This window comes from Ailuropoda melanoleuca, chromosome 15 (assembly GCF_002007445.2).
Source record: "Ailuropoda melanoleuca isolate Jingjing chromosome 15, ASM200744v2, whole genome shotgun sequence".
Classification (NCBI taxonomy): domain Eukaryota; kingdom Metazoa; phylum Chordata; class Mammalia; order Carnivora; family Ursidae; genus Ailuropoda; species Ailuropoda melanoleuca.
Genome location: NC_048232.1, coordinates 30,531,463 through 30,550,305, shown reverse-complemented (window position 1 = coordinate 30,550,305; position 18,843 = coordinate 30,531,463). Strand labels below are relative to the sequence as shown.

Genomic DNA, 18,843 nt, shown 5'->3' with positions numbered 1-18,843 from the left:
AAGTGTTGAACATTGATGTCATGTCCAGGCCTTGTTCCCCATTGCTCAAACATGCCATGTATGTTTTGGCCTTCCCACCTTTGTCCTAAGATTTATCCTGACTGAAACGAAATAATTCCTTCATGAAGGGTTCTTTGTCTTCCGTGTTTTCTGAATTTTTGTAATTCCTGTACCACTTGGTGGGCATTTAATTTTGGTAATTGGGTATTAGTGAACTTCCCACATACCTATGGCTTGCCTCCCTAAATTGGTATTAAAGTCTTGGAGAACAGGGGTGTTACCACAGACTTGGCTGTACCCTCTCTATTCCAAAACACAACCACTTTCAGACTGAGTGTTAAGTGCTTAATTGACCGGTAGTATGTAACTTGCCATCCTGTTATCGCCAGTTGTTGTTCAAGTCTGTAGTGGGTGTAGGAATGTTTTCAGTCGTAAGGAGCCTCCATGGGGATATCCTTCCATACCCCTGACTAGTCCTGCGGGCAGGACCCTTCCGCAGTCTGGATGGGCTCATGGCTTCGCTTCCTGCAGCGGTGCTTTCTTTGGGCGGCGCAGAGTTGTGGTTCCAACGCTGTCAGCGGGCCCCCTGCTCCGGGAAGCTGTTCCAGGTGGACGGGATCTGTAGAGCTTAGCACTCTGCTGCTTCAAGGGCAGATGTTTATAAACATGTTGGACGGAGAATGTTGTAGGGAAGGTTACGTAGTTTTAGTTTTAGGAGTTGTTTTCCAGATCTGGTGATGGTGGTCATGGGAGGGGTTATCTTATTTCCGCTCGGGGAAGGGAAGCTGCCCTGAGTGTGTTCAGTTTTCCTGATAGAGCGTCATGGCCTGGTTGAGCAATAGGTGAACCTCAGGGATAACTTGTCCCTTCATTTGTATGCACAAGGCCTCGGGTGCCCACAAAGAGGAAATGACTTGTGCAATGTAGGCCACTTAGCCTGTCGAGCCATTTTATTGCCCTTCTTTGTGGCCACTGATAGACAGGACATGTGCCCACTAGAAGCCTTCGTCATCAAGCCCTGGTTTCTCGTTGCAGCCACTCTGTGTGTCTTCAAAGCTTCACAGACCAGCTTCGTTTCTGTTTTGTCGTCCCCGCACCTTGGTGTGATGAGTTTTTACTGACAACTCTTACTGTTTGAGGTAGTCCATTGCACACTTTAATTACTACTTGTGTAATTATGTTTTGCCTGAGTTTCCATAGAGCTTAATTTGTTTCTTTGGTTCCATGCAGGGTTTTTATCAGAAGCTCTGCTCTTAAGTATGCTGCAGGATAGTGATTGGAGAGATTAGCTGGGGGACAGGATCCAAGATCTCCAGGTGATGCCTGAAACCTCAGACAGTACTGAACTACCCTCGGTTGTTCCTGTACGTGCATGTCTGTGGTACAGTTTAATTTATAAGTTAGGCACAATAAGAGTTAACAGCAATAACTAATAATAAAATAGAACAATTATAAAATAATATACTGTCATAAAAATTATGTGGTGTCTCTCTCTCTCAAAATATCTTATTGTACTGTCCTCACCTTTCCTGTGATGATGTGAAATAATAAAATATGCCTATGTGATGAGATGAGGGGAGGTGAGTGACATAGGCTTCGTGATGTAGTGTTAGGCTAATTCTAGCCTGGCAGTATGTCTGTCAGAAGGAGGGTCACCTGCTTTTGGATTGTGGTTGATGGCGGGTATCTGAAATGATGGAAAGGGAACTGTAGAGCGACTACTATATTTGTGCTTGCTGTTCTCTATTTTATTGGATTGTGCTGCTTAATTTTTTTTTTCTTAGATGGTATGTACCAAATGTACCATAATTTGTTAAAAGGAATAAATTGAAGGCACAGGTACCTAAATTTCAAATACCTCATAAGGGACAACTTTATAAACTAGCGAAGGACAGAGAACTAACCATGTATTTAAGGAAATTAAGAAATTAAATGGCATTAATATAATCTCCTTTACATATATTCCATAAGGTATCTTGGAGTCCTTATTTAAAAAGTCCCCCATTTCAGATGTATTTGAAATTGACCAGAGGGGCCCAGGTAAGGTCTTGAGTCCATAGGGATTTCCAGGAAAAATCTAAGTGCCAACATATTTTCAAATAAATACATTAGTAAAGGAATACAAATGGGTCCTTGGCTTGAGGTAACTAGTAACATATATCAGTGAATGTTCTGGGGTGTGAGGGTTGTGTTTAAGAGAGAGTCTCTGTTATTTTGTATGCTAGACTAGAGATTCTAGGAGGATAGGAAACATTTGCTGGTGTAACCCCTGTTCCTAGTTTAGAACCTGCCATATAATCGATGCTCCATAAGTATTTGAGTGGATAATGTCCCCAGATTCAGTACAGTGATAAATTATAAAACATGCGCATCTTCGAGATGATGTTGTGAGTACTGTGGGGAGATAGGGCAAAAGATAAAGTGGGATTGAAGACTGACGTTGCAAAGAGATACTAGCCAGGATTTGAAATTTGAGTAAGGTTTTCACAAGCGAGGAGATAGGTATGGCTTTCCAGGATGGTACAAACAAGCTGTAACAAGTTTGAGTGACCAGGAGATCCCATGGGCTGACTAGCTTATATCTTGGGATTTGAGTGAATGTGTGTGTGTGTGTGTGTGTGTGTGTGTGTGTATGTGTGTATACCCTTTGTCTGTCTGTATTGCTCCCTTCCCTGCTGAAAATCTTTCCTAAAAGTTGACAGGTCCCTTCCCTGCAGAGATGTCCATGGTAATAAGAGTTAGGAGTGCTATCTGGTCTTGGGCAAATCTTTTGAAGATACCATCATGGATCCCTCCCTTGACTGATGATAGGAGTATTCTGGGAGGAGAAGGAAGCCCCACCTCTGACATCAGCAGTCTTGAGGAGACATTGGGAACAGGCCCCTCCAGCCTCCCCAGTGGCTGTGGTCTGAGCCACATTCTAAGCACTGTGGTCTGGTGTCCATTGCCTTGGGGCCATACTTGTGTTGTGATGTTGTGGTGCTGTGCAACTCTGACCCGGACACCACACAGTGTGGGGTGTGCTGGCCTGGAGTGTAGGGGCCACAGGGCACAGCTGGGTAACTGTTTGCCTTGCCTCCGGAGGAGGAGATCGGAGGTAGGTGGAAGTCCTCTGTCAAAATTCAGTTTCCTTATAGTCTCCTCTTCTGTATTTGTTTAGGGCCTTTTCTTCTGATTCAGTTGTGTTTACTGCTGCCAGGTGTAAGGAATTAGTCATGTACCGTAAAGTGATTTGAGATAATTTCTTTAAGAAAAGTTGGGAGGTGGTTTTGGGATTAAGTAATATAAGGGGCTAGTGGAGAGCTGCTTTGGGGTCAAGTTTTTGCTGGTTTGTTTCAGAATTCTGAGCTATTTAGAGTTATCATATTGCAGTGAGGTTTTCTTTCCAGGTCAGAGAAATTCTTTCTGGTCTGAGTCAGCCTCTCTTGTTTGCTGGTTGGAGAGTAAATACACAAGGGTAGGTTTTTCTTTCGTTGGGCTGGGTGAGTAACCTTAAGCATTTTTGGGGTTGGTTATTTCTTTTGTAAACACTAAGAAAAATCAGCATTTTCATTAGCTTTAAAAGATCTCACACTGTATAGTATTGCTATAACGCACATCTGTTGCGGGCCACTGTGGTTGCCACACGGTGGGTCTCTGCCTTGAGGCATCATAGGCCCTATTTTAATGTTTATGGATTTTTTTTGTTTTTGTTTTTGCAGTTTTATCCCAGCACTGTCTGGTGCATGATTGAAATGAAGCACTTCTTAAATCTGTATATTTTTGATAGGTCATGTGGTGTAAAGCACTACTTTCTCATATTGAAGTTAGTATATTAACTGGTGGGTGATATATTTTTCATTATTCATTTTTTCTATTCTAAGAAAAAAAGAAAAGAGGACTTTAGGGGCACCTGGGTGGCTCAGTCAGTTAAACGCCCTACTGTTGATTTTGGCTCAGGTCGTGATCTCATGGGTTGTGGGATTGACCTCTGCGTGGGGCTCTGCGCTCAGTGTGGAGTCTGCTTGAGACTCTCCCTCCCCCTCTACCCCTCCCTGCATGTGCTCTCTCTCTTTCAAATAAATAAATAAATCTTAAAAAAAAAAAAAGGAAGAAAAGAGGATTTTATCTTGGTTAATTTTTCCCTTCGAAATTTGTATCTCTGACAAGCCTGTTTGATCTTCCTGCAAGAGACAATTGTGCCAAAAAGGGCAAAGCAAGAATTTAAGAGTCAGAGTAATATCTGAGCTCCCTTTCCCCTTCAGCTTTAATTACATGTGTGATGGCTCAAACAGGGTTCCTGTTCTTCAGTGCTCTCATCTACAGGAAGTGCTTGGTACCTGCTGGCCCCCTGCGGCCCTTTGTACAGTAAGGGTGATGGAACAGAGTGGAGGTGGAGGAGGGCCCAGAGCCAGGGGCCTGCTTCCATAGTGCTGATGGTTGCAAAGCTTGTAAACAGAGGTTTTCAGTTCTGGAGCAAATATCCTATAGATCTGTATTGCCTTTTAGGGACTTAGGCTTGGATCTATTGCACATTTCCCCCCTTGCTTTAGAAAAGCCTTCTGTTCATCGTCAACCAGATTATCAGGTAACAATACTACCCACCCCCGTGCCCTTGCGTGTTCTTACATTCACCAGGACTAGAGTGGGGAAAACTTGCTTGGCCAAATTGAGCAAAGGTGAGCTTTTACCTTCCCCTCCTTCCCCTGGGGTCTAGGCAGGTTTATCCAGGCTTCGGCTCACTTCTGCCTGGCATTTCAGGCCAGGGATGCTGAGGACTCACCTGTGTGGGTGAGGATGAAGGTGTTTCTACTGGAATTTGGGTTCCTTTTTACTGCAACGGGAAAGTACCTGGCTGTCTTCTGTCTCCACATCTAAGATGTTGCCTGGGATGTCAGCTAGAACAACCACACGGCCTTTCTAGAGCCAGCTCTGGGAGTCAGAAGATACAGTGTGAGGGGGGTCTCTTGATCCTGACAGGGCCCAGCATGCCCGTGGCATTGCTTTTGGCAGTTAGGAGAGTACAAGTCTGTGTGTGTTGACTGTATTCTCTGAGAAACTCTTGTTTAAAATTTTTCTCTTATCTAATAGGGTTATTACCTTTATTTTTTACACATTACTTATACAACATGGTGCATTGTTCTTTGTTCTCTGCAAAAAAAAAAAGATGGTTTCTGCTGTAAAGGAACTTATCTAGAGATAAGCAAACAGCACAAATATGTGGTCTAGATAAATACTTGGAGGTTGGAGCGCATTTCACAGAAGAGGTGGTTTTTGATCTAGATTTGAGAGGATATATACAATTCGCATAGTTGGAGCTGTGGGGCTGAAAGTGTTCCAGGTGTGTGTAATAGAATGAACAAAAACTTAAGGATTAGGTAATTCACAAAATCGATACTTACTGAGTATTTTCCTCAGTCTCGGCACTATTCCTAGAACTTGGGGTTTATCAGTGAGTAGAGCAATAGATGACTGTGGACTGTCTGGGAGGACTGACGGACCGTGATGGGAGCCAAGGGAAGCCTGGGAAATGCAGGCTTGGGAAGAGTGGGTGCTTGGACAGGCGTGTTGGATTTTAACCTTTGGGAATGTCGTGAGTCACTGCAGATGACTCCTGTCACAAGACGGGGATATGATGAAATGGGTGTTTTGTGAAGATAGTCATGTAGCAAGATGCAGGACAGGAATGAAAAGGTCGGAGTCTAGAAGCAGTAAGATGAGTTGGAAAGTAATTACATTATTCAGAGCAAAAGATGGAGGAAAGAAACACATCTGTATGGTTACCACAGGAACTCTCTCTCTCTGCGTGTGTGTGTGTGTGTGCGCGCGCGCGAGATATATGTATATATGCATGGTAACCATTTTTAAGATGTAGTAACTAACATCTGTTTGATTTAAGAAGTGTGGGTGAGGGATGCCTGGGTGGCCCAGTCATTTAAGCTTCTGCCTTTGGCTCAGGTCATGATCCCAGGGTCCTGGGACCAAGTCCTACATTGGGCTCCTTGCTCAGTGGGGAGCCTGCTTCTCTCTCTGCCTGCTTCTCCCTCTGCTCTTGCTTGCGTGCTCTGTCTCTCTGACGAATAAATAAATAAAATCTTTTTTTAAAAAAGTGTGGGTGAAAGCGTTAAACCCATGAATTTATATGAGCTAATAAACATGATATGTAATAATATGTGGAACAAATTCGAAGTATTTCAGCCGCCACACCGCCCGAATTCTAAATCACGCATTTTGAGTTCTCAGACTGTGTGCATTTGGACCACCTGGAGGGCTTGTTAAAACACAGGTTGCTCGGCCCCGCCCCCGCCTGGAGAGATTTTGGTTCAGTAGGGCCAGGTGGAGCCCGACCATTAGCATTTCTGACTAGTTCCCAGGTGGTAATGCTGGAATGGACTACTTGGAGAACCATAGCTTTAAATCCTAGATGAGATTAGAGCATGTAGTATAATGTTAATGTGAGTGGTTTTTCAAACTTCTTATGACAGTCAGAAACTTTTTATTAAAGGAAATGTTATGTACCTCTCCATTATGCACAATATACAGAGATTGGGAAGAGGGGCTGTAACCAGAAGGCAGCCACTCTGATGCTCTTATTTGAAAAGAATCCTTGTGGGTTTGAGAAAGGCTGGGACATGAATCAGCGGACCTAGCCTGGAGTCCTGGCCAGCAGCATTTATTCATTGTGACCTCTTTTCAGCAGCTTAGGCTCTCTGCGTCTCCATCGAAAGCAAGGATCAGAAACCCTTTTACCACATTGAATAATGCGCTTGAGTGTGTTTTCAAAATTGTAAAACATAATGCAAATAGAACTGGTGGTGACCACAGTTCTCACTCTTGCCCTGGCGCTGTCCCAGGCCAGCCCCTGATCCCTCCCCCTTTCCCTGTATTTCTGTGGAGTGGTGCAGGAACTGAGGGAGCAGTTGTGACTCAAGTGATCTCTGTGTTGTTGTGGAAGTTGTTTCAGAGGTAGGGGTCAGTCACGGGCAGTTTGCGTGTGACTCCATAAGAGATTATGTACTAGTTCTAGTAAAACAAAATGCCAGAAAGTGATTTCCATGTGGTTGGAATTCACCTTTGGTTTCATGCTGCTGTTTTCGTTTTTGATTGACATGTGAAATGAAGCCAGTCACCTTCAAGGAAGGCATTGGGTCTGTGGTTTGCTCTGTGTTATGTGTGGAGGGGAGGTGGTGGTATGTGTTGGGTGTGGTTTGGGATGGAAAAGTGGGAAGCAGAGGAATGCACTTGGCAATAAATACTAGATACTCCCTGTGATAGAGGCCACTAGCATTGAATATCAGCTATGCCTTCTGACCGTTTGTGTTTTCAGTCCTTATTAAGAAGGCAACAGAAAAATCTGTTTAAGGTCAACAGTGTTACAACAAAATTAAAAGTGGGTGCTTTGGTTTGAATTTGTACTGAAAGTTAGGCATTTTTGAAATGGAGCTGATTAGGTAAATTCAAAACTGCATATATCACATCATGAAATACCAATGATTCATTTTTTTAAAAAGAGAACTGTAAAATGTATTTTTAAAAATGTTTTGTTTTGAGCTTAAGTAAATTAGATACTTACCAAGGGAATTGACAATGTGGCCTAATTTCTATCCATCGTGCTCTTCTATTGACTTCAAAAATGAAATGTTTTTTTGTTTGTTATTTCGTTAACTGACCTTATTTGTCTTGGCTATCTAATTATCCTCTGGCTAATACGGCTGTTGGATGCTACACTTCAAGCTGTGTGCTGTGCCTGTTATTTTCAGGAATTTTTCGAACCGTTTCTCTCCAGTCTTTTTGTTTTCCAACATATGGATGTGCATGGTCAGAGTACTGCTAGGATTTTTAGGAAAAGACAGAACCTACTCCCTGAGAGGTGGCCTTTTCCAGTTCTTGCATTTGATTCTTTCGGTATTGCCTCCGTATTTCTGTGTAAATTGCTTATATTGCTCTTTGTTGCTCTTGTCATGTTTTGACTTAACATGGAAGGTTTAACCCAATTTTACTGCCCCACATGTGCTTTGTCCCCGTTCTCTTGCAGCCACTCCTTGGGTCTCTGTTTCTGTCTGGAGAGAGAGGTTTCTCTCTTTCTTGCTCTTGCTCTCTCTCTCTCTCTCTCTCTCGCTCTTGCTCTCTCTCTCTCACACAGACACACACATGCACTTTTTAGACTGCCTTCCCTCAAAAGTAATTATAAATTTGATCAAGTATTTAATGTTCCATTATTTTCATTATTAAAAGCTGCTCAGAGCGGAACTGTGTATGATAGATACATTGATGACATTTTTCTTATAACTTTTGTGTTTTCCCTGGAATGAACAATACTTTTTCCTTTTGTTTGGTCTTCTGTGAATTTACAACCAATTCTACTCCAGCTCAGCCACTTGTTAAGAAGTAACATCTTGGCACGTTTAGTTACAGTGGATACTCTTTCAGCTTCATCTTGAAGACCTCTCCTTTGGAGCTCCCGCCTGCTCCCTTGGGGACCCGTCGCCTCCCATACCTGCTGCCCTGCTGATATCCTGAATCAACCTCACATTATCCTGGGAGCTGTCTTCTGTGTTATGTTCCCTATTTTCATATGCCATGCCATCCTCACTCATAGTTTATTTCCTTGGAACACATCTTCCAGTACTTTCCTGAGAGAGTAATTTTTGGAAAGACAGCATTTCTAAAATAATTTTTTCTACTTTTGCACTTTACTGATGGTTGTTGGGTGAGGTATAGTATTCTTGGTTGGGGACCGTTTCTCTTAGGAATTTTGAAGACAGTGTTCCATTGTCGTCTGGATTCTAGTGCTGCTCTTGAGAAAGCCAAACTCCTTCTGAGTCCATATCCATTCATTATAGTACTTGTATTTTGCTTTCTGGAATGTTTTTGTTTGTTTTATCTTCTGCTTGTCTTCTCTGTTCTGTTGTGCCTTGGGGTATGCCTGTTTTCGTGATTTGTGTTGGGTTCTCTACTGGCCTTTTTAATATGGAAACTCTTGTCGTTCTGGGGAACTAACTTGAAATGTTTGTTTTGTTTTTTTCCTTTTTCCCCATTTCTCTTTTTCTAGAGCTTCTATGATTCAGCGGTTTGACTTACTTGATTTGTCTTCTATTTTATAACCTGCTTTTATCTTCTTTTTCCCCTTTACTTTCTGGGGAGGTTTCTTCGCTTCCTCTCCGCTCTTCTAATGACTTTTCACTTGAAATGTTTTTAACTTCTAAGAACATTTTGTTTGGCTCGCCTCTCTGTTTTTTCCTTTCCTCTTTCCTTCTCCTTTCATCTTCCTTTGCTACCTGCATGTACCATTATCTGAACTCTCCTGGGTATCAGTGATGGATTTTTTACAACCATCTTCTTCTTATACAACTTGTTTTTCTCTGTATGTGTTTTCTATGTATTTTGGCCTCTGCTCCATCCTTGGGGTTTTCCTCAGGGTCTGTTCCTTGCTTGCTGGCTGTGAGTAAGGGGTACTAACTCTAACATAGACCAGAGAGTGCAGGCAAGGGCTCAGAAACATGAGCTGCGCAGGAGGGTCACCTGGCTGTCTAGATTCCTCTGGCCTTTGGTCTTCAGGTGCCCAGGGAGCGATCTTCCATCCTCTTGTCTAAGTAGCCTAAACCCAGCTGCCAGCATCCTGGGAACACGTGGAAGCAGAGAGCTGGATTTCTCAGCTTTCCATGTGTAAATGTTCACTTATCTCCCTCCCCCCGCACCCCTTTTTTCTGGAGAATAAGCCTCCAGGATGCTGCTGGGGCCATCACAGTGCTGTGTGTCAGGAGGGAAAAAGCTTCGTTGCTTAAAGAGACTTTCAGCCGATCCTGCTGTTTTCCTCCCATGTTCATTCCTGTCTTCTGAGGCACTTGGTTTCCCCGGTTCCAGAGCAGCTTGAGAGCTCTGCTGAGGAGGTCACGTTGCTGCCTGGTTTCCCACACGGTCAGCTCGGGCTTCACTTTCCTGGGTCTGCTCCATGTGTTATCATCAGCCCGGCTTCCCAGCCTCCCGCCCTTGTGTCACCCCTGTTTCTCTCTGTTCTTTTTGTTTTTGTAGGGGTACACCTTGAAAAATATGTGGCAACTGCAGTTTCAGTGGGCTTTCAGGTTGGAGGCAGAATACATGTGGGTCTCTTTGATAGATGTTTTTACCTTCCATTTTTGTCATGTAGCCAATTTTGTGCTCCCAGTTTAGTGAATAAACTCTGCCACTCCTCCCTGCCTGTTCATACCTGTCCTTCAGCTCAGAATGATCTGTGTTCTTCCTTCCTCCAGCCTGCTCATTATGAACCTTTCCTGAATCTTTCCAAGCAAAAGTAATCTTTCCTTCCTCTGAACTCAAAGCATTTTTATGTCTGTTTTTCTTATGACACATGGTCTACCTCCTTTTGACTTTTTGTTTATGTCTTATCTGATGAATTTTAATTTCTCACAGAGGGCAGTGGTGGTGGTTTTGCTCTCATCCCATGTTTTGCAAATAGTAATTAATTTTCAAATTAACATGAATTTTCAGTTATCTTTTTGTGGTCTTATATTTACATGTAAATTCTCATTTGACTGTTTGACAGGATATAGACCATTGCTATATGCTTGCTCATTGCAAGAGTAGGGTGCCACTGTTTCTAATTGCAGATACTTTTCTTGAAACTTGCATGGGTGTAAAACAGGCAGAGGGTGTGTATTCCATGGGTCACAGCTCACAGAAGCTCGTGGCTTTGTTGCATAACGTGATGATGCTCTCTATAGAGCTGGAGAGATTTCTTTACGGAGCCAGTTTTTCCTTAGGATTTTCCCTGTACTGTTTGCTTTTTTTTGTGACCTGGAATAGAGTGGGCAACACCATTCACTGCAACTTGCATTTATCAAATTACACACCTGTGCTTTCATTCTCAGCTGGTTTTAGGAATGTTCCCTCCACCTCCTCCTCCCCCCCTCCCCCAGCCTTAGGTCCCAGCCCCTGTTCTTAGTCTGGGTGAGAAGCAGTGATTCTTCATGTGGTTTTGTCCCCAGATTTCTTCTCGGTGGTTGGCCCCATCCTTGGGGACCCTTGTCTGGCCAGGACATTTGCTTCTTGGTAGCTCTCTCTTCATCCGCTTGATGGATGAACTTCATTCCTTGTTTCTTGCTCATGTGTAAGGGATTTTTGGTCGTCATAACGTAAAATTATTGCTTAGTGTTTAAATCGTTGGTTATTTTAAATGTACTAATCCTAAGTGAGACAGATTCTTGTTTTTTTTAAATGGAGTGTTATGTTTACTTTTTAACCCAATAACAGGTATACTTACTGTAGAATTAGTGTTTATTGGTATTTTTAGAAGCATCTTATCACAACTTTTTGTTCAATTACGTTAGAAAGTTTCTATAGCTGGGACAACAATGCTATTAATATTTCAGACTTTTTAGTGTAAACTACCAAAATGGAATCAACAAATATGCTCTAACTTTTTAGGAAAAGTTTTCCTTACGGGTTCTTCACTGTTCCATTGAAAATACAGCAGATCCTCTGTTTTTTGAAAGAGAATTGTGTTGATGAAAGCTGCCAGTTAAAGTCTCCTGAGAGAGACTACTGTTCCAAGGAGTCGTATTTCTCAGTGGCAAAAATGTCCTTCCTGGATTTTATACTCTTGTGGGAAGAGGTCATTTTTATGTGCCCTGTTTAGATCTGGTGTGTGTGTGTATATGTGTGTGTGTGTGTGTGTGTTTGCGCGCGCGCGCGTGCACACATGTAGTATGCTCTGTTGGGATTAGTGCTGATTTCCTTCTCGGTTTTTTCTCTCAGATAGTTTCTATTCAGCACGTAATACGGAGTGGCATTTGATAAGTGCTGTCATAGATGTTCCGACGTGGTGTTGTCATGGCTACTTGGCATAGCTGACCATTGAATCAGGACCCTTCTGGAGGCAGGAGACAAGAACCGAATCTCAGAATTAGACAAGCCTTGATCAGATAGCTGAAAGATTATAAGCCAGCTTTATAGAGTATTTGAAAGGGGGGGAGTGATTAGTGGTATAACATTCTGCTGAGAGACCAAGGACGATGAGTCTTGAGAATGGACTGTCACATTAAGCAACATGGAGACTCTTGGTAACCTTGATGGACATTTTTGGGAGTGTGGTGGGAAGGAAACTTCATTGGAACAGGATTATGAGAGAAGAAGAATCTGAAACAACAAATCTGTTAAAAAAAATTGCTGTAAAGAGAATTAGTAGAGTGACTAAAAAGGGTAAAGTAGGGTCAACAGAAGGTTTGTACAATTACTTTAGCATGTGTAAAATAAAATATCAACAGCTTTTAAAGGTTCAGCATTTACATCTGAGTACTATTTTCCATACTACTGTGGTTTTTTGAAACATTAACAGCGAGGCTGGAGATAGACTTCTAAACTGTCTTGGGGGCCTTCTGGTCAGGAAAAGGTCTTGCGGAAGACGATGAGTGAGGTGTATCATGNCATGGTCTACCTCCTTTTGACTTTTTGTTTATGTCTTATCTGATGAATTTTAATTTCTCACAGAGGGCAGTGGTGGTGGTTTTGCTCTCATCCCATGTTTTGCAAATAGTAATTAATTTTCAAATTAACATGAATTTTCAGTTATCTTTTTGTGGTCTTATATTTACATGTAAATTCTCATTTGACTGTTTGACAGGATATAGACCATTGCTATATGCTTGCTCATTGCAAGAGTAGGGTGCCACTGTTTCTAATTGCAGATACTTTTCTTGAAACTTGCATGGGTGTAAAACAGGCAGAGGGTGTGTATTCCATGGGTCACAGCTCACAGAAGCTCGTGGCTTTGTTGCATAACGTGATGATGCTCTCTATAGAGCTGGAGAGATTTCTTTACGGAGCCAGTTTTTCCTTAGGATTTTCCCTGTACTGTTTGCTTTTTTTTGTGACCTGGAATAGAGTGGGCAACACCATTCACTGCAACTTGCATTTATCAAATTACACACCTGTGCTTTCATTCTCAGCTGGTTTTAGGAATGTTCCCTCCACCTCCTCCTCCCCCCCTCCCCGCCCCCTCCCCCAGCCTTAGGTCCCAGCCCCTGTTCTTAGTCTGGGTGAGAAGCAGTGATTCTTCATGTGGTTTTGTCCCCAGATTTCTTCTCGGTGGTTGGCCCCATCCTTGGGGACCCTTGTCTGGCCAGGACATTTGCTTCTTGGTAGCTCTCTCTTCATCCGCTTGATGGATGAACTTCATTCCTTGTTTCTTGCTCATGTGTAAGGGATTTTTGGTCGTCATAACGTAAAATTATTGCTTAGTGTTTAAATCGTTGGTTATTTTAAATGTACTAATCCTAAGTGAGACAGATTCTTGTTTTTTTTAAATGGAGTGTTATGTTTACTTTTTAACCCAATAACAGGTATACTTACTGTAGAATTAGTGTTTATTGGTATTTTTAGAAGCATCTTATCACAACTTTTTGTTCAATTACGTTAGAAAGTTTCTATAGCTGGGACAACAATGCTATTAATATTTCAGACTTTTTAGTGTAAACTACCAAAATGGAATCAACAAATATGCTCTAACTTTTTAGGAAAAGTTTTCCTTACGGGTTCTTCACTGTTCCATTGAAAATACAGCAGATCCTCTGTTTTTTGAAAGAGAATTGTGTTGATGAAAGCTGCCAGTTAAAGTCTCCTGAGAGAGACTACTGTTCCAAGGAGTCGTATTTCTCAGTGGCAAAAATGTCCTTCCTGGATTTTATACTCTTGTGGGAAGAGGTCATTTTTATGTGCCCTGTTTAGATCTGGTGTGTGTGTGTATATGTGTGTGTGTGTGTGTGTGTTTGCGCGCGCGCGCGTGCACACATGTAGTATGCTCTGTTGGGATTAGTGCTGATTTCCTTCTCGGTTTTTTCTCTCAGATAGTTTCTATTCAGCACGTAATACGGAGTGGCATTTGATAAGTGCTGTCATAGATGTTCCGACGTGGTGTTGTCATGGCTACTTGGCATAGCTGACCATTGAATCAGGACCCTTCTGGAGGCAGGAGACAAGAACCGAATCTCAGAATTAGACAAGCCTTGATCAGATAGCTGAAAGATTATAAGCCAGCTTTATAGAGTATTTGAAAGGGGGGGAGTGATTAGTGGTATAACATTCTGCTGAGAGACCAAGGACGATGAGTCTTGAGAATGGACTGTCACATTAAGCAACATGGAGACTCTTGGTAACCTTGATGGACATTTTTGGGAGTGTGGTGGGAAGGAAACTTCATTGGAACAGGATTATGAGAGAAGAAGAATCTGAAACAACAAATCTGTTAAAAAAAATTGCTGTAAAGAGAATTAGTAGAGTGACTAAAAAGGGTAAAGTAGGGTCAACAGAAGGTTTGTACAATTACTTTAGCATGTGTAAAATAAAATATCAACAGCTTTTAAAGGTTCAGCATTTACATCTGAGTACTATTTTCCATACTACTGTGGTTTTTTGAAACATTAACAGCGAGGCTGGAGATAGACTTCTAAACTGTCTTGGGGGCCTTCTGGTCAGGAAAAGGTCTTGCGGAAGACGATGAGTGAGGTGTATCATGAGGGGTGAGAAGGGTTAGCCTGGACGATAAGGTGGGGCTCTGGGTAGTAGAGGCACGGGACCTCCATCGTGGGGAGGGGGCAGTTCTGTAGGACTTAATACAGGCTGTGAAAGGGGAACTAATTTGTGTAGAAAGGCTGGAACATAGCAGGTTCTGAAATAGAGAAGTCAAGAAGTTGAGAAAATTGTTAGGAGGGGATTTATTTCAAAGGAGTAGCTCTAAATGTTATAGAAAGGCTGTAGGTTATGATCTCATGTGGAGAGTGTGGGGAGGATTGGGAAGCAAGAAGAGGTTTTTTATAAGCCACATTTTAGAGGTCAGTCTGCTTCATTGTGTACTAAAAGTGTTTTAGAAATGAAAGTTGATATTTTAGTTGATTAGGTCATCGTACAGATTTCTTGGGGGGAAGCAGAGGGCAAGATGGCTCTGTTCTAACCGGCTAGGGAATGATGGTTAGGTTGCATCTTTATTCACCCCCGGGATATTAACTATACCTGATTTCCCTTGGAGGGTTTATACCATTTGGTAAGGAAGAGTAGGAGTATGGTTTGTTTGGGGACTTTGTTCTGTGATGGCTCAAAAATGTAGAAATGATGAATTCTGGAGCACTGTTGGACCCCATAGCAGCAGGCATCTTAAAGGACTCTCTGGACAACATTGTAATCTGGGAATCACACAGAGTAAGGCTCAAGAATGAAGATGGATGGCAGAGCGCGCGTGCGTGTGTGTGTGTGTGTGTGAGAGAGAGATGTGGTGTGTTGTGTGTTTTACAGACTTAGTCTCTGTGTTCTGGATGAATGATCAATTTGAGTACTGGCTCTCCTTTGAAAGAAGTCCAGATAAATGAAGGTGCGGAGTAACTATGGTATTTGCATTAGTAGTTTTTATGGTAATGTTTAATAGTTTTGAGAATTAGGGTCTGAGCTGCTTTCTGTGCTGGTGAAAACGTGACAAGATTGGTAATTCAGCGTTTTTAATAAGTGTCCCGTTTTAGTCATTCTCAGGTGTTAGAGATTGTCTTAGAGAGCTGCTTGTGGATATGGATTCCTTGGCCTCAAGGTGCGAGTCACTAGATGCAGGGTGGGCTCAGGAATCTCCAGTCGAAAATCACCCATCTTTCCTCTTTTCCACCAGCCTTTCCTTTAAGAGTCATACCTGTCTAGGGCCATACTACCCTGAACACGCCCTATCTCAACTGATCTCGGAAGCTGAGCAGGGTTGGGCCTGCTTGGTCCTTCAATGGGAAGGAGCCCTACCGAACATCAGGGTTCAGATGGGAAAAGTGGAGTGTTAACTTGAATTGAACTTTTTATTAGTAGTTCTTCGTTGTGGATAATTCAGTAGCTAATGGCAAAAGATACAGTTTAGTATATTTTCATTTGAGTGTGCCAATGAGAATGATTATAGAAATTTAAAACAACTATGTTATCTTCAAATGATTTTAAAGCATGGTTTTATATTATAGTGTGTGTGGATATGTATGAACACGTGTGTGTATACATATGTAAGCGTGCACACACCCCCTTATGAAGAAGTGTACAAAATTTAAAATGGAGTCCTTTGTCTTCCTTTTCCCCCAAGCCCGCTCCCCAGATAGAAGCACTGCACATTTCAGTGTGTATGTTTGGGGGATATTTTTATATGTACATATACAATTATATGTAACTTTGTCTTTACAAAAATAGACGCAAACCACACACATTTTTCTGAGCTTGCTTTTGCTCACTAATGGCCTTGTCAACCTTCTCCTGTGTCAGTATATTTAGACCTGTTTGTTGGGCCTACGTTGAGCCACTGGGTGTGCAAACTCCTTTTTTTCCCAGGTAGGTGGTAACATGAGTTTTTTAGACATGCAATATATGTTGCTTGCTTATTAGAATATCTGTATGGATTGGACTGAGAGAATTAAATATTTCATATTGGGCAGTGGGAAACCCAGCATACTCTAACAAACCAATATTTCTTTTTTTTTTTTTTAAAGATTTTTATTTTATTTATTTATTGGACAGAGAGAGAGACAGCCAGTGAGAGAGGGAACACAAACAGGGGGAGTGGGAGAGGAAGAAGCAGGCTCCCAGCGGAGGAGCCTGTTGTGGGGCTCAATCCCAGAATGCCGGGATCACGCCCTGAGCCGAAGGCAGACGCTTAACGACTGAGCCATCCAGGCTCCTCCAAACCAATATTTCTTATGCAGTGACTTGTGCTGGCTTCTGTAGTTCCTTCATAACAGGGTATCAGCCGCTGAGCCAAAGGAAAGAATGCAGGAGTCCCTCATTAAAGGAAAGGAAAATTGACTGTGAACAGCAGAGACAGGGAACTACCTGAATTTTCAGTCAATTGCAATGTTGTCGATGTTGTCGATTCCTTTTTATGGGCAGGAAATTACCACAGTTTAAGTTGTTGCGTTTCCTTTTGGTGATGCTAACTTGCTATATTCAATGTTTCTGTTCTTCTCTACAGGATCCAAACTACTGGATACAGGTGCACCGACTTGAACACGGAGACGGAGGGATACTAGACCTTGATGATACCCTCTGTGATGTAGCAGATGATAAAGACAGAGTGAGTGCAAGTCCAGGGAAGCCCTTTAGTGAAGAATGAGGGGTGGGTGGGTAGGTGGGAGTACCTCCCTTACTGATGAGACACTTACTTTAGAAGACGTTTGGGTCACTCCCTTTGGTATGTTTGTTTTATAACAAGTATTGTCAGTCTTCACTAACCTGAACTCTAGGGTGTAATGCTTTTCTTTACATCTCTGCTTTGTTAAGTTTACTATGTTTTAGAATTTTAAAATTCCAACTTTTTGAACGGAAATCTCTTTAAAAGCTTCCCCTGCCATTTTCCCCTTTGTCTTAATCAAACCAACCATCTTTCTGGACAACTGAGGTCCGTTTCAGTGTGTGAGAATGCGAGGTGTCCACTGGCCGGTGCTCCCGGTGGGCGTGTGAACCGCCTGGCTACCAGCTACCGAGGGAGGGAGCAGGTGCCTCCCAGGCCTCCTCCCGGGGTGCGCTCCACGTTCAGAAGGCCTTAAGGTCTCGCTGTTGCTCTTGGTGAGCTTTTAGACTGCAGCGCCATCTTGAGTGTCGTTGGGATTTCGGCGTCTTGGACGTGGCTACCCCAGGCCTGTCAGTGTTTACTTGCACCCACCGTTTTGTCTGTGCTCTTTGAGGGAAGAGGAGAAGTGACACTCAGTATTTTAAGAATTTATGACAGGATATTTGGCTTTGCATGTAGCAATCACCATATTATTTTCATGAGGTGATGGGGCTTGAGCAGTCCTTGGCCACACCCTCGTTTGTGTTCCAGTTCTGATGAAGCTATGGAAGGGCTGCCGGCCGCACACACAACGGATCTTCATGTGTGTTAGGGCACAGGATAGGTTAAACCAGCCAGGTTACAGCATGGGGTTGGAAGATGGTGAAGCTGTCTCATACTCATTCTGGTTCTTCCTGGGGAGCTCTCTGTCTTCCTCGCAGTCTCTCCCTTCCTCCCGCTGCCCACCTTCCTCCTCCCCTCCCAAACCCCCTTCTCTCCCTCCCTCCCCCCACTCCCCTTATTGACCCTTTGCTTCATCCTCCCTCCATTCCTCCACTTGGCTGGGAGCTGGCAGAACACAGCTGTCTTGTTTTCTCTACTCCTACTTTCCCGACAGCATGGCACCTCGTTCAGAATTGGCAGATATCTTCTCTTTTCTTGAAATTGTAAGGAAAATGAAAAATCTCAGGTACCAAATAGTGTGTAAATTCAGGTGTGTAAATTCAGGTGTGTAAATTCAGGTGTGTAAATTCACATAAAGAAGGAAATAATCACCTGTGATGACATTGTTGCCCAAAGCTCATCACTGGCGTTATTTGAGTGGGTTTTGCATCCTGACTCTTCCTTTTGCTCAGATATTGACACAGACTTTCTTTTAAATAAAAAGGATCGAATAGTAGCCTGCTTTTTCTCTTTGAGCTGATTATATTTCCATGCCCATTAACCATGCATTTCGTTTTATGGATCGACGTACTCGTTACTGTACTTGTTTTGGATACTTAGGTGACTGTGGAGACGAGGCGGTCATCTGTGCACTTCTGTCTTCTTTGCTCTTGCGTTCTGAGCAGCAGTGACGAGCATGCCTGCATTTCTCCACCTGTGTTTCCTTTTTGATTGTGTACAGACAGGTTTTGCCTCAGGTTGGTACCATCCCACTCACACGTTGTGCCTTTCAGTAGAGTGAATCAGAATGTTTATAAGATTGCCTCTACGGTCTGCCTGGCTCTGGAGTGTGGCTTGGAATAGCCTGCTGTGGACTTGGGGTTGCTCAATGAGTTGGATGGGGGCTGTTCACTGTCTGAGTGCTCGAGAACACT

The 18,843-nt window shown here is 42.8% G+C and overlaps 1 protein-coding gene across 12 annotated transcripts in view; it reads left to right on the top strand.

Moving 5' to 3' along the window:
* The window catches only part of PARD3 (par-3 family cell polarity regulator), a 656,403-nt gene that overhangs the window by 96,938 nt on the left and 540,622 nt on the right, over positions 1-18,843 (top strand). For 3 of the 12 annotated variants that reach the window (XM_034644388.1, XM_034644384.1, XM_034644383.1), the window contains exons 1-2: positions 2,733-3,097; positions 16,949-17,050. In XM_034644388.1, coding sequence (XP_034500279.1) covers positions 2,972-3,097; positions 16,949-17,050 — 228 coding nt within the window. In that variant the 5' untranslated portion in view covers positions 2,733-2,971. Of the gene's footprint in view, positions 1-2,722; positions 3,098-16,948; positions 17,051-18,843 lie in introns of those variants that run through there. The other 9 variants (XM_034644392.1, XM_034644389.1, XM_034644387.1 and 6 more) reach the window with 7 other exon arrangements.